Source organism: Elgaria multicarinata, chromosome 9, assembly GCF_023053635.1.
Source record: "Elgaria multicarinata webbii isolate HBS135686 ecotype San Diego chromosome 9, rElgMul1.1.pri, whole genome shotgun sequence".
NCBI classification, from domain to species: domain Eukaryota; kingdom Metazoa; phylum Chordata; class Lepidosauria; order Squamata; family Anguidae; genus Elgaria; species Elgaria multicarinata.
In genome coordinates, this window is record NC_086179.1 from 36,377,211 (window position 1) to 36,393,600 (window position 16,390).

Consider the following 16,390-nt stretch of genomic DNA (forward strand, 5'->3'; position numbering starts at 1 on the left):
ATGGAGCGATTCTTCCTTTCTAATGCTTCCCTCCCAGTACAGTCTCAAGGCAGACTGATGAGGAAGAAATGACACACTGAAGGGATTTGGAGGCATCCTGCCTCTGCTGAAGCGCTTCAGTTCCTGCGTCCCTCATTTCCCCTGCTGGTTTCAAGCATCTCTCTCATTTCTCTGTATCTCTCCCCTCTCTCCTTTTGCAGGATGGTGGAATATTCCCTGGACCTCCAAAATATTAACTTGTCTGCAATCCGCACTGTGCGAGTCCTAAGGCCCCTCAAAGCCATCAACCGGGTGCCTAGTAAGTCTATCTGCCTTCCTTCTTTCTTGCAGCCCCCTTCCTGCAAGCAAACACACAGGGACACATACTTTGCATGCCTTTCTCATGCTGCTTTTTGTAGGGCACATTTGCACAGGGTGGAATGGAGGAGTTCACCTACTCATCTGGCATCTAGGAAGAATCAGGAGGGCTCTCTCCAAAGAGAAGTGCCTCCTCACCGACATTTTTGGAGTTTGTTAAGAATGTCTCCAAGTACATAGACAGAATGATCTGGTAGACATTATATAGTTTTTCCATTATATACTTTGTCCACTCACCCCTTTAAGGATTAGTAACTGCTTAAAGAACAGGAAGCAGAGAAAAGGAGTAAGACAATTCTCATAATTATGATGGGAAAAGAGAGAGAGAGAGAGAGAGAGAGAGAGAGAGAGAGAGAGAGAGAGAGAGAGAGAGAGAGATTCCCCCTAAAAATCTGTATTGGGACTAGTGCTATTTCATTTATTTATTCTTGATCTCTAATCAAAAGTGAAGAATAAAGTTATTCACGATGATGAAACCCCAAGCAGATGGTGAAGAGCTCCAAATGGATGTCTCAAAACTGGCAACAAAATGGCAAATTAAGTTCAGTGTAAAAATAAAGCAATACACTTTGGCCATACACAAAAAGCTGCAGGAGCCCTGCTCTCTTTTGTATCTGGTCACTCTAATATAGCTCCTGCAGCTTTAACTGTTGTGATGAAGAGGGAATTTCACCAGGTTCTCCATATATACAAATGACACCTGCTGAAATTCCTTTTTCAATACAACTGTTAGATACAGGAGTCCTGTCCTCCATTCCATAAGGTCACCCAACTAAAGATGTTAAGCAATGAGAAGCATGGATGCATCTTGTGTAAGTTCACACAATCGTAGGGATCATTTCTGAAACTAAACTTGGGATTTCAACATAATGTTCCCCTTTTGGTGTTCTCTTTTTCATTTATCCCCCCATTATGCTATTCCTTTTTAATAAATATGTTAAACAGACATCTGTAAGGGATATTTATTGCTCATGCTTGGAAATGTGTGGTTATTTTTCTACTGTTCTCCTTGGGTCTGAAATGTTAGGTGTAGAGTTGTGTATATATATATATATATATATATATATATATATATATATATTTGGAAAAGTTGTCTACATTCCCATCTGCCATCCCGTAAAGTGGTGATGTCCTCTGTTATAGATCCACTTTGAAATCTTGTTGTCAATGTAAAGCTGTTTTCAGAAACTACACTTCAGAAAAAAAGAAACACCCAGCTTTGGAAGAGCAGAATAATATGATTTATATTCTTTCCATTAGTTTGTATAACATCAGAACCCCATGGAGGAGCCTATGGCAAAGCCCTAGGCCTAGGCAGTTGAATTAAATGTCAAATGTAAACATTCTCCCTGGAAGTCTAATTTACAAGCATTTGTATGTGTGCGGAAAATGGTTTTGCAGCTGCAAATTAGTGCCTTGAGCAAAGAATAGAGAATTTCAATCCCTTGCCCTCTTTCCCTGGACTCTGCTGGTGGCACTTGGAGAAATTACATTGATTGTTTTGGTTTAATCCTTTGATAATGATGCATGGGTTTAGGAGGTCTTGCTCAGTAGATCATTAGATATATAAGAACTTAGAAAACTGCCTTATACTGAGTCAGAACCTTGGTCCATCTAGCCCAGTATTATTGACACGGACTGGCAGTGGCTCTCCAGAGTTTCAGGCAGGTTTTTTTTCCAGTTCTACCTGGAGAAGCAAGGGATTGAACCTGGGACCTTCTCCATGCAAGGCAGGTACTCTACTACTGAGCCAGCCCCCTCCCCGAATTAATGACAATTTTCCCTGGATAGGTTGTTCTGCTCACCAGTTTCTTCCATGGGCTCCATGCAGAAGATCCCAGGTTCAGTCCTTGTCACTTCAAGTTAAAAGTAGCAGGTAGCAGGTAATGCTCTGTGTGAGCTCCTAGAGAGCCAGAGTGAACACTACTGAGTTAGATGGACAAACAGAGCCAATGTGGTGCAGTGGTTAAATTGTTGGGCTGGGACTTGAAAGATCCATGTTGTAATCCCCACTCAGCCATGAAGCTCACTGCTTGACTTTGGGCCAGTCTCTGACTCTCGGCCTAACCTACCTCACAAGATTGTTGTGATGATAACATGGAGAGGAGGAGGCTATATGAACCAGCTTTGGTTCCTTGTGAGAGGACAAAAACAGGACATAAATGTAATAATACATAAATAGACAAATAGCTTTGTATGGTTCTTCCCATTTCATAAGACGTCTACTAGGAGAAATAACCAAGTTTGTAAGAATAAACATAGAAAGGTAAAGATAAAAAAAGTTGTGAATAGTAGTACAAAGTATGCATTAATTAAAAGAAAAGGAATTCCACTGGTCAATGGGGAAAGTAATTTTTAAAGGGAATCAATACAATTCTCTCTCCATCCAGAGGTGGGGTGGAATCCAGAACAGGTAGCTTTCTTGTTTTTCAAGAAATCGTAATTCTGCTAGGATACTGAGAATAAATCCTTAGCTTCCTCAAAAAACTACAAATCTTCACAAGTCTTTTTGGAACACCCATGTTAACCAATGTGATATTGTAATAGCTAGAGTTTTGGACTTAAATGAAGGAGACCTGGGTTCACATCCCACTTCACCCATTGTGCAGATGACCTTGACCAGTCATTATCTCTCAGCCTGACTTACCTCAAAAATGTTTGTGAGGATAAAACGGGGGGAAACCGTATATACCACCCTTAGCTCCTTCGAAGAAGAGCAGAACAAAAAGATAATAAATAAATTACAAGTAAAATCAAAATCTTATAGGCATGCCTGGTAATGTGCATTCTTGTGAAATGAAAGGAATGGCAAAATAAATCTCCACGGATTTTGGCAGGGATATCAAAGAAAACTTTAAATGGCAGATGATAGATTGAGATCATGGAGAAAAATCTAGTCAGCTTGGTGTGATTACTTGACAATGTCTAGGAATAAATCATACAAGAGTCAATTTATAAGGGCCATGGCTATAATGGGAAATTGGTAATAACCCAATATGATTTTGTTATTGTTTTTAAAATGTCAGAGAAACCTGGTTTCATCTTTTGATCAAGAAATGCATTAGTAGGTGGTGTTTGTGTACTATAGCTCATCTCCAGTAAAGCATTTGGCATGACATAGTTAGAAACAAGAAGATGGAAAATGTTGGGCTAGGAGGGACTTGCATAGTAGCTGAGGCCACAATTAAATGAAAAACTGAATTCAGAGTGATAATGTATGGAGTGTGTGTGTGCATGCATGTGTGCTAGGAAGTACTATGTGGGGTTTCACAGGGTCAATATAGCACCCTCAATTTTTTGTAAGATAGGATCAGTATTCAAAATGAACATGCTAATTAAACTACTGTGCTGATTCCCACAAGGTGAAATTACATAGAAACAAATGTACAGAGACATAACACAGAAAAGAATAGCCAATACACACATTTTTTAATAAATAAATAAATAAATAATGGCCAGTCTCCACCATCACTTACCCTTTCCTACCAGTTCATTTCTGGGCACAGTTCAAAGAGTTGGTTATGACCTATAAAGTCCTAAATAACTTGGGACCATTCAAAATGAACATGCTAATTAAACTACTGTGCTGATTCCCACAAGGTGAAATTACATAGAAACAAATGTACAGAGACATAACACAGAAAAGAATAGCCAATACACACGTTTTTTAATAAATAAATAAATAAATAATGGCCAGTCTCCACCATCACTTACCCTTTCCTACCAGTTCATTTCTGGGCACAGTTCAAAGAGTTGGTTATGACCTACTTAAGCTGTTTGAAAGACTGCATTCTCCCGTATGAGCCTTCCTAGGTTTTACAATCCTCAGAAGAGGCCCTTCTCTCTGACCCACCCTCATCGGAGGCTCATTTTGGGAATGTGAGAAAGGGCCTTCTCCATGGATGCTTCTCTGTCAAGAAAGGTCAAGCCAAGTCCGTCTTTGATGTCTTTCTGCTGGCAGGCCAAGGCATTCTGATTTGGAGCAGGCTTTTGGCCTTTGCGATGACTCCCATTCTCTCCCAGGGATATCACTCAGCATAGCTAGCCAAGAGGAAATCAGTGTTACTCTACACTCTACAGAAAGGGCTGTAGGGGCGTGGTGGAGGACATGCTTTGCATGCAGAAGATCCCAACATTCAATCCCTGGCATTTCCAGGGAGAGTTGGGAAGAACCTTGCCTGAAATCCTGAAGAGATGCTGCCAGTTGGCGTAGACCAGGGGAGGACAACTTTTGTAGGTCTGGAATCCAATCCCCCACAACTATCTGCCCCCCACCCTGTTCCTCTCAGTAGAACCACCACACTTTATCATGTGCATGAAGTCACCTGAAATGTTAGCAGGCATATCTAATCCAGTCAGAATTAAATATATCCTGCCCCATTGAAGCATAAGTATATAGATCAATATATGAGTCTTGAATTAGGTATGTCCTAATCTAACAGGATTGGGAAACACTTCCCAAAGACTTCAAAGGGAATCATCATTTTCCAGGATTGGTTCTGAGACCTTCACAACATGGTGGTATCATAAATTTAAGAATGTTAGTTGTAATTCTTTCAAGTTCAAGAGAGCAGGAGAAATGTAGTTTTATTGATTGATTTGATTTGATTTGTACCCCGCCTTTTTACTGTGAAAAAATGATACTCAAGGTGGCTGTTCATTTATCACAAATGTCGTTCTGTCATTCTTCTGAACAGCCCAGGGTAATGTATTGTAGGCTATGGGCCAGCCTTCCCCAGCCTGGTGCCCTCCAGATGTGTTTGACTACAGCAGGATCTACACTACTGCTTTAAAATTGTTTATAACAGTAGTGACAACTACTGGGGCCCAGGACAAACTCCATATATGGTTTTCAAACCATTTTCAAAGTATCATATCCTGCTTAGTGTAGATGTGGCCTACGCCAGCTGGGAGCTGGTGCGAGTCATAGTCCAATACATTTGGAGGGCTGCAGATTGGAGAGAGTGGCTCCCATTGATGCAATGGGGTGAATTGTGCCATTTCCACATCCTCGTGCAGTCAGATGAGTAGGAGCAGGCGGGCGGCTGCGGCAGCAGGGCGAGCACAGGTGAGTTTAGCCACCCCTTTAAGACCACCATTGGCACATGGGAGAAGTGCACAATTTACATAGGGTCCAGAAATTGTGCAATTCCCCACATTGAGTCAACAACAGTTGCCACTGATGCAGGAAGGTGGAGTGCACAATTTTGGCATGGCGGGCAGGTGGCTGACAAGCACCCACCAGGGCTTTGCAAGCACTCAGGTAGGGGTCCATGCTCATGTTGGGAGTGCCCAACTGGGTCTGGGAGGCCATTTGAGTTCCTTGAGGAAAGGTGGGATTATAAATCAATATCCAAGTTTATCTAAGAAAATACTTATAATATGCAGATGTGCTTTTCCCCATGTGGAAGCAATTGCAACCCTAAACTATGCCACTGAAATGGCCTTTGCCATTTTGAAGGGGAACAAGTAAGGAATGATAGGCATGACATCTGCATGACCTCTTGGTTTGAAATCATCTTAAAATACTCCAGACCTATCCTACATTGAGGGGCAAGGGGCTGGATTGAGATAGTGACCTTTTTCCCCCCTATGCACATCCTGCTTCCCTTTTTGTCCGCACTTCCACCCCTGTGGCTCTGTGTATATGTTATAGACACATGAGTAAGGCTCCATTGGGAATTGAACCATCAGGGCCTGCTGGGACTCAGTGTGGAATTGAATATGAACGCACTCGTTCTATAACGCAATCCCTGTATATACACAAACTGTTTGAAGGTTTTCTCGATATGTCTGGTGCAAGCCAGAGAAATAGAGTCTTTTTGTAGTCGTTCAAATAGTTACTATGGAAAGAAGGGGAAGGGAGAAGAGTTTAATAGCAATAGGCGCTGTTCTTCTTGATGCTTTGAAACATTGCCTCTTTTCTCCTCACATCCAGGGCTATGTGGCACTGTAGCTGCAGCACAGTCACTACCCCATAGTGCTTATTAACTCTGATCAAATAATGTCAGCAGTGTTTGCACAACTTTGCATGTCACAGCAGTTGGTAATGAATTAGTAATTATTAATAATTACTCCTGTGCAGGGTCAAACAGAAAGAGAAGGTACCTTTGCCTGCTCAAGGGCAAAATACAGATTTGCACCCCACACTGAATGAAAAAACAACAACACTTTTCTCCTCACTTGGTTCAGTATGTTAAACAAAATTTTAATTTTTAAAATATGTGTTTCCTCTTCCAAATAGTTTGTAGTTTACCACTGCTGCCATCATTTTATCCCCTCCCCATTTAATCATTACAACAACTTTGTGAGGTAGGTGAGGCTGAGAGACAGTGATTGGCCTGAGGTCACCCAGTGAGCAATCATGGCCAAGGGCAATTTGATAACCCTGTTCCCCAGAGAATGCATGCCCTCCCCATCGCAACTTTTTGAAGGTTACTTTATGACATTATTTTGCAAGCATTGTAGCAGACCGTCCTCTTTAGAACAATCATCAGCACTTTTATCCTTTGTCCCCTGCGAAAAACAGAATCCGTCACAAAGTTAATGTTTTTTTCATGACAGCTTTGGCGAGAATGGAAATAGTGAGAAATTGAACACCAGCAACAGGCTACGCAATTAAGACTTGGTTGTTAAGGTTTGGGCTGATAGCACCCACAGAGAAGTTAACATACTACCACAACAGACAATTTAGCGCAGGATTAGGCAACTTGCTGCCCTCCAGATACATTTGGACTACAACTCCCATCAGCCCCAGCTAGCATGGCTAATGGTCAAGGAGTGTGGGGGTTGTATTCCAAAACACCTGGAGGTCGCCAGATTGCCTAGCCCTGGATCAGAGAAATAGTAAAACCAGATTTATTTTCAGTCACATAGTTTCCATTTCTCTCATATATCAATAAAGGACACACACCAGTTTCATCTGCTTGCTACTCTTTCTTCCTTGTGGAACGACTCCCTCACATGATGAAAGTAGTCATGATGTTTATTAGAACAGGGTAATTACTTGCACTGTTATACTGAAGATTAGACAGATTCACAGTAACAGGAACAAGCCAATGTGGGATGTACCGTTAGGGCTGTGCTCCACTTCTCTTCGGTTCTTAGAAGCAATAGCGGAGCGGCCTGATTCGCCTCCATTACAGGCGGAGGAGAAGTGGATCGGGTGGCTAGCGAAGCATGGCGAAGAGAAGCGACCGAAAGCGAATAATTTGCTTTTACGCGGAGCGCTCCACCCGCCATTTTGGATATTTTCCACATAGGATTGTATTGCAGAAAAGATTAGCATATAACTTTTTTGTTTTTCAAGTTACATCCTTGAAACTGAATGTGCTTAGAGAGTCGTGGGTGGGGGTCATTTGTGCCTATTTTCAGCAGTTTTCGTACTGCGGTTTGCTTGCCATATTTTTTTAAAAAAATAGGGTAAAAAAAGTGGGAGGGGTAACTTTTTTTGAAGCCATGAGAGGCAGATTCAACTTCCAATCATGATCACCTGATGATGCATCCTCCAATCCCAAAGTTGGAGGGGGGGATAAGCAAAATGGGATATTTAGTAACTTGGGATACTGGGAAACTTTTCTTTCTTAGTCTCTGAACGGACTTTTCCCAGTGTTTTTTGAAACAGTAGCCCCACCAAATGCACAAACACAACCTTAAATCATATACTAAGCAAATAAATAACAGATAGGAAACACAGCACTGCTACCCACCCTAACCTTGGTGAACAAATGAATAGATGTAGTGCAAGGGGATGAGGTCCCCTAGGGCATGTGGACGTGCCCAGTGCACTCCTGCCCTTGGAGGGTCATCAGAACCCTCCAAAGGTTAGCCAGTGAAGCTACATGCCTCTCATGAGTTGAAGTGTATGGTAGCTTCTGAAAGACTGGTACCTAGACAGGACCAGTGAAATTGGCACAGTTCCCCCTCCCCCTTGGCACATCCACTTTCCTCTTACTGGTAAAAGACAGAAATAGCCTTTTTTTAAAAAAAAATTCTTCTTGTTGTGATTCAGCAACACTGCTGCTTTTAATTCCACCCCTCCTTTGTTTGCTTATTTATTTATTACATTTATTATACACCCCATAGCCCAAGCTCTCCTGGCTTTCCCTCTTCAGTGAAATCAGGCAGGTTTTCATTGTGGTTCAACTCCTTATTGTTGTGGTTGTTGTTATTATTATCATTATTATTATTATTACTGCTATTATTAACATTATTATTGTTGTTGTTTAATAATGGCTGTGATCACAGTGCAGTCAATCAACTCTAAAGCAAGGATCACAAAGCTTTACTCTTATCCTCCTAGCCACCTAGTTATGGGATGCAAAAGAAAAGGCATCTCTCTGTGCTGTTCCTGCCTCACAGGGATGGTTTGCATTACTGGCTTTGAAACAATCCTTGGCTCACTTCCTTGTGCCCCCAGAAATGTCTGCTGCATGGCTGCCTTCCCGCCTCCGCCTGGGTGCTGCTGTTGTGGGGTATCTGCTGGGACTTACTTCCCCATAGATTTATGGCATAGTGGTACATCTCTGCCTGCCTCTCTGCCCTCCTGATGCCTGGGAGATGTACTAGATGATCTAACATTAAAACTGATGGAGATCTAGCATGGGATTTGAATTGGGGAGAGTTAAAAGGGGGGGAATCGCCAAAAATCAGGCCATGCTCTGATTGGCTTGAAACTTGCCATGAATGTGGATCTAGATGGCATCTGTGAGAGTGCCCATTTCCAAGTTTGTATCTGTACAGATGTCAGAGTAAATCCCATTTCTGAAAATGGGGTGGGTTTTTTTTTCAAAAATTCCCCAAAAATCAGTGGAGGCTCGGATTAACTTCCAAGTGGGCATGAAGTTGGATACGTGGATAAGCTCTCATGGTGCTGATTTTGAGGTTTGTAACATTAACAGAAAAACTTATAGGCGTTTTTTGGATTTCAATGCAAGTCTATGGGGGGGGGGAATGGAGCTCCGATTCGGATCCGGAGCTCCGCAGCGAAGCGGAGCGGTCCACTGGGAGATTGGTCAGAGCGGACCCAATCCAGAAGTTGTGGATCAGGATCCGAAGCAGATTGGGGGGCCTGTGCACAGCCCTAGTACTGTTTGTTATGCTTGTGTATGTTATAGTATAATGTTTATAATTATTTGTTAACATTCAAGATAGATAGATAGATAGATAGATAGATAGATAGATAGATAGATAGATAGATAAGCTGGAGAGTTTTTCTTATTCTTCATGGAAAATAGCATACAAGTCTGTAAAAGACTCTATGCAAGACATGGCTGAGGATTACAATTAGAAATGTAGTGGAAACTCACAAACGCTACCTGAGTATTTATTCCCATGACAATCTCAAAACATATCACCTATAACTGCTCTCCATCAGCTAGGGTGGCCACTTATGGATCACAAAAAGGAGGGAAAGCATCACCAAAACAGAGAGCAAAAGTTCATCATACCAATCTGCATAAAATGGACATATGCTAATTTATATGTATAGCTGCAAATGTAGAAACAATTATTATAATTTAAACAGAAATACTGTACATCTCACCAGACTGTAGAAGACTGTGACTGGGAGACCTGTGTGCCTTGCTCAGTCTTCTGGCCAGGTGTTTTTGGCGGGCTATTTCAACACCCAGCTCTACCTTCTCTGGTTCTTTACCTTTAAACTGAATATAAACTCCATAGCCCTTGAAATTGAGGGCACCTTCACAACAATAGAGGACAATCCTCTGGCAGTCCTTCAAAAGGAAGGCTGTAAAAGAAGGACGCCATGGGAACAACTACAAAATAGGCTACCCTATTAGCATTAGTTCCAAATACCCCTTGAACTGCTTGCATTTAGAACATCATCCTGTCCCTGGCCCCCACTGCCCTATTGTGCAGAACGGGTACTTTTTCGGAGAGGAAAGAATTGGGCTTTTGCCTTCGCCCTCTGCCCTGTCAACCAGTGAGCTTGCAGGTGTGTAAATGGCCCTGCAGTGCTGCAGATGGTTGGCTTTGAAGGCCTTTGGCTCCCTTCCAGTTTTAGGATTCTAATAAGACAGAATGGATTGGAAAACATAGTTATGACAGATTTGGCTGAGGAGAAAGTAGCTAATGGAAAGCAAAAGAAATGCAGAAAAACATGGATTACAAGGTAACATGTTCTTGTTGTCGCTTTGCCTCTAGAGCCTGTGGCAATTTCCTGAAGGAGGCATCTGCTCCCTTTTGTTTCTTTCTCTCAGGGGCTGCTGCAGTGACAGTAGTGATATCCAACTGCGGATAAGGTAGTTTAGAGTAGCCAGAGAATAAGATTTGGGGCCAGAGAAGGGAATTGCCTAAGGAGTATGGGGGCAAATCCTGAAAAGTGCAAGGGAGCGGAAAAAATCCTCAGGCTCCTGGGGTACAATTGAGGGGATTAATGAAGAAAGGGTGAGCAAGCAAGAGAGAGAGAAAGAGAGGTTCTTGGAATGCACTGAGTAATGATTTCTGTTAGTCATGTAAGACACCCATAAAATGGATTGTATTGCCAACTATCCGTTGGTTAATGGCTAAAAGAAATTAATATGTTTCCACTTGTGCTCTTATAATTCACAGATTTCTGTTTGATGTAAATAGGCCCTAGATATAGTTTCAGGCATTGCTTTTAACTCATGGTCATATTGCATCAAAGATTTTGTAGTTTTAAAGGTACACGAATACTGAATTATTCTCATGCATGCCCATTCAGTGTAAAAGGGCAAAAATATTCTGAGAATACAGATATTGTCAGACTGCTTACATGTTAAAACCATCAAGATTTCCTGGCCCCAGGTGAACATACTGTATGGCAAGTTTGTGAAAGCATGCTGGTCACAAAGCATGCTGGTCAGTATGACCATCAGAATTTTTGGAGCAGGATTTGGACTTACTGATAATGAAATATTAAATCAAAATTGTGCTTTTTCTTTGCAACTTTCACCAAGAAGCCTACTATTTATATGAAATGCATGTGCACTCTTAGGAATCACAGTCATGCAAACAAGCAATTTTAAAAAAGCAGTATACACACTTCTTTCTGATTAGGGTGCATGGTGAGGGTTGTTCAAAATTTAAATGCCTACTCTTGTGTGTCATGGACCAGGACCCTGAACCATCATTCTCAGAGCATGCTGCCCTTTCTCTCAGAAGAGGCTCCAAAGTCAGTAGAAGGTTCAGCCATTGAAAGGCATCATAAGGCTTCTATCTCCCCAGGACCCAGCTCTGCAGTCAAACCCGAGGGACCATCTCCCCCGTTCCCAGAGGAGGGTCTATTGCCATCCTCAAACTAAGAACTTGGGTTATGAAGACACTAGCATGCCACAATCACTCCCACATTGCCGCAGCCTGAGGCTGCTAAAACAGGCCAGGTCCCTTTAAGAGGAAAGTCTCAGTAGAAGTAGAGGTGGAGCTAACCAGCCCATAGCCTATGACTTCTTACTTAAGCCTCAGTCTTGCTCTGGTCTTTGTTGGAGCAAGGCACAAACAATCCTGTATGGATTTCAGCCCCAGTACCACTAGGAGCTTTCCATAGTGCTGATCTTTTTCTGAGAAACCTGACTCAACCTAATCCCTGCTCAAGATCTGATCCCGAAGAGAGCCCTGCAAGCCAAGCTACCTCTCAGAGCATCATCAAAACTCAGAATCTGAAATGGTGCATCGTGCAGAGCTGAAAATAATCTTTCAAATTTGTAGATGCCACCAGAATGAAATTATTAGGCACCCAGGGGACCAGACATCCAGAATTTGTCAAACCTTGAATGCCTGTTTCAGAATGAGGACTCTCGAACTCCCTGAACTGCATCTGGAAGCTTGCCCAACATGTCTAAAACTTTCCCCCCAAACAGACACATTTATTACTTTCCAACATTACTTTTTTTTCCCATATCTTTAGGCACGGTCTCCCAAGGGTACACCTCTGTGTTTAAAATAATGTGCGAGGCAGCCCCAAGGAAGCAGCCCTCACTATAAATCTTCAGGTATTGTCAAAACGGGAAGTAATGAATGGCTGAAAGTGTCTCACAAACTTGTATGTGGAAATTGCTTCTCTGTTTCTGAAACACGTAGCTGTACCATACAAACACCACCAACTGTTCTTGGTGTAGTTCAACAATTCTCTGTCTATCTGAATAGGCTGCTTCCAAACATGGTCACACCCTAGCATCACAGAAAGAAAATGAAATCAGAGGCAAGGATATGTAGGGGGTCTGAGCAGAGAGGGTCTGACCTTTAGCCTTAGAGCTCAGTATTTCACATTTAGAAGGATGGGACAATGCTAGTGGGCTGCAGTCTGGAATACAGTTGAGAAGAAGCAAAACACAATTCTCATCCCTAACACTGGGGGGGGGGGGGGCGCTACCAGGCAATGGAAGCTGGTGACTTCAATGTGAGTGGGGTGCTGAATCCGTTCTGGGTTTCAGTCAGAACCAGTCAAAACACTAAAAGAGCAATCCAAAGTGCTGAAGTTCTCCCTTATCAGTGCTCTCCTTTATCAGCCTGCCTGCCTGACTGGTCACTGAGGTCTTCAGATGAGGTTTCCTGGTGGTTCCGCATGGACCTATGGTCTGGAGTCTACTTGAAGTAGAGCCTTCATTGTATTGGCTATGTTTTATGGAACTCCTCATGTGGCGCAGAGCAGTAAAGCAGCAGTTTCTGCAGCCGAAACTCTCCCCACGGCCTGAGTTCGATCCCAGCAGAAGCTGGTTTCAGGCAGCCGGCTCGGGTCAACTCAGCCTTCCATCCTCCCGAGGTCGGTAAAATGAGTACCCAGTTAGCTGGGGGAAAGGTAATAACGGCCGGGGAAGGCAATGGCAAACCACCCCGCTATAAGGCCTGCCAAGAAAACGTCAGCGAAAGCTGGCGTCCCTCCAAGAGTCAGTAATGACTCAGTGCTTGCACGAGAGGTTCCTTTCCTTTCCTTGGCTATTTACTTCCTGCAGGCTCCACTGTTCTTTCATTTTTGGCATCTATTGGAGACATTTTTGTTTAAACATGCCTTCCCTCAGTGACCAGCCATGGTTTTAGATAACATACTCTGTTTTTAAATATTTAACTTCTGTAATTTTGATTCTTTCCCCCCTCCTTCTATCTTTTTTATTGTTCACCACTCAGAAATCTCCTCAGATATAGAACAATATATAAATGGTAGCTTCCTTAGATGCAGTCACGTGGCACTCACTGGACTGTTGGGGGGGGATTAAAGGGGTGGTGCCCCTGCCAGGGTGTTATGTGGTTGTGATGGATGATTGAGCGTACCTCATACAATCAGCAGGCCTGCTCTGAAAGCAAATGATGCAACAACCTTGCCTGAAGATAAGTGCTTCTGAGAAGATTGTGTATGCCACCATGAGTTTCATCACAGAACAAAGACAGGGTATAAATGTGATAATTGGACAAAGAAATAGTTATAGTAACCTTGGCACTAGTTATATAACTATACCAGAGGTGGAGGAGCCAAATTAAGTCATCATGTTCTTTATAGAAATGCTCTACCCATCACACAGGGATACACTGCAACATTTTGTCGCAGGGGCGCCTTTGTTCTTTCAAAATAGCATAAAATCTACCAAGTGATTCCCTAATGTTAAAATGAAATATAACCTGTTAAAGCAGGAATAACAATCAAGCTAATAAATAAAACATAGTCCTAAACATTTGCACCACTTTCTCCTCTTAGCCACATGCAGCACTAAGTCTGTTTGGGGGGGGGGGGTCATTTTTGCCTTCATGATTCTGTCCCTACATAAACACTAGTGCTGTGCCAAAAATTAATTTTTCGACCATTCTCATTCAATTTCATAGAAAAGAAATTACTTTCAAAAAGAAATTCAAAGGAGAAGGAATTTCAGAAAAATTCTCAAAAGTTTGGTTCAGGATTCTTGTTCTTACTTTATTTATCAGATGGCTGAGAAGTATATATAAGTGTCCTGTCTTTCATTGTACAGTCATCTCTCTGACAGGGTGTAGCCTCCTTGGCTTCCCACACTTCATGAATTTATTCCTCCCACAGGGCCTTTTCAGTTCAGGAAGTGCAGGCGGCCTGGGAGACTGTAGAGCAATGGTAAAATGTGTAATAGAATGAAGAATACAGACAGTACTCTCAGCCCCCTCACAGTGATTAGGTAAGGTCAGAAATACCACAAACTCTAAGTAAATTATAAAATGCCCAGAGAATGAGATCGAAAAATGGAAGCCTCTTTCATGAGGGAAGAAAACTTTCAGGAAATTGGAGGGCAGATTTTGGCACAGCATTACCTCCACCCTTTCCATGGAGTTGGATGCAACACTGCAAACACACACACACACACACACACACACACACACACACCCCTGCTACAGGGCTATTAAGGAAGGAGTGATGTTGCCAGCGCCTGTATTAGAAACAAGGGCCTCAGCTAGACCTACGGGTCTAGCACAACGGACAGGTGGAGAATTTCAAGATGCCATTTGCACACAGTTCTAATAAATTCATTTGGTGACTATATCTTCAATATTTCTGATCAAAGAGGCACTTCTGTGTGCAGCAGGAGAAATAATTCTGTTTCTTTCATTTGCGTAAGACCATTGTCACATCAACTGGAAAACAGCACGAGGATTGTGTTTGAAAAAGAATGAAAAATTGGAAATGGTCTAAGCTGGGAGCAGGTGTCTAGCTAGACATGGCACAGATTAAGTGATAGAACATTTGGGCCCTTCCCACAACCCTTATTTAATGTCTTCATTAATAACGTTCATGGAGGAGTCAAGCTTGTTAATGACATTCACAGATGATGCTAAAATTAGAAAGAGTCATAGATATTAGCAAAAGAGAAAAGGATGGGGGAAATGGACAGGCGGGAAAGAATGACTGCAGCCAAAAAAGGCCCACCTACCAAAATGTATCACATCTTATTGTATGATATTATTGCTGTAAAGCCCTGCAAAATATGTATGAGTAGTAGTATGTGGCTGCAAAAAAACAAAAAGAAAGAAAAGCAAATGCTATTTGGGGCTGCATTAATAGAAGTATAGGTACTTGTTCCCCTCTATTTGGTACTGGTTAGGCCTCATTTTGAATACTGTGCCCAATTTTGGGCACCTCACTTCAAGAAGGATGCAGACAAGATGGAGGGGATTCAGAGGAGGGCAATGAGGATGATCAGGGGTCTGGAAACAAAGCCCCATGAGGAGACACTGAAAGAAATGGGCATGCTTAGCCTTGAGAAGAGAAGACTGAGGGGAGACATGATAGCACTCTTCAAGCATAGGCATGTGGAAGGGGTGTACCAGGTGTGCCCAGGCACACCCTAAAGTCTCATGCAATTAGCACTGAATTGAGGGGGCCATTGAGTAGGGATCCAGAGGGGGATCCAGTCACAGCAGGAATGGAGGGCCAGGATCTCTTCTCAGTCGTCCCAGAGTGCAGGACACAGAATAATGAGCTCAAGTTACAGGAACACAGATTCCAACTGAACATCAGGAAAAGCTTCCTGACTGTAAGAGCAGTATGACAATGGAACCAATTATTAGGGGGGTTGTGGACTCTCCCACACTAGAGGCATCCAAGAGGCAGCTGGACAGCCATCTGTCAGGTATGCTTTAGAGTGGATTCCTGCATTGAGCAATGGGTTGGACTCAATGGCCTTAAAGGCCCCTTCCAACTCTACTGTTCTATGATTCTTTACAGATGTTTCAAAATCAATCAATAAATAGAAAGTTAGTATATGGCGAGAGTGGACAAAATGTCAAATAGATAGTATGGTGGGTTGTCATGGGATATTTTAAGTACTGTAATGGCAGGGGAACCATTGCCCTGAAGGATTAACATACAACAAGGTGTAATGTGTCCTATTGGTCAAATTATGCACAAACACACACACACACACACGCATACTGAGCAGGCACACAGCATCTGGTAGAGATGAAAACTGCTAGAATTGGTTGGTTGGTATGTATGTATCAACCTGGATTTTTGGATTCTCCTTGGGGACATGGCTATAGGGGCTATCATGATGAATGACTGCAGTTCAAAATGTTCCACAAGGGCACTGGCCATGAGAGC

General features: G+C 42.6%; 1 protein-coding gene across 2 annotated transcripts in view; it reads left to right on the forward strand.

Moving 5' to 3' along the window:
* CACNA1I (calcium voltage-gated channel subunit alpha1 I) overlaps positions 1-16,390 on the forward strand; it is a 163,930-nt gene that overhangs the window by 34,174 nt on the left and 113,366 nt on the right. For both annotated transcript variants that reach the window (XM_063133554.1, XM_063133555.1), the window contains exon 3: positions 201-298. In XM_063133554.1, coding sequence (XP_062989624.1) covers positions 201-298 — 98 coding nt within the window. The remainder of the gene's footprint in view (positions 1-200; positions 299-16,390) is intronic.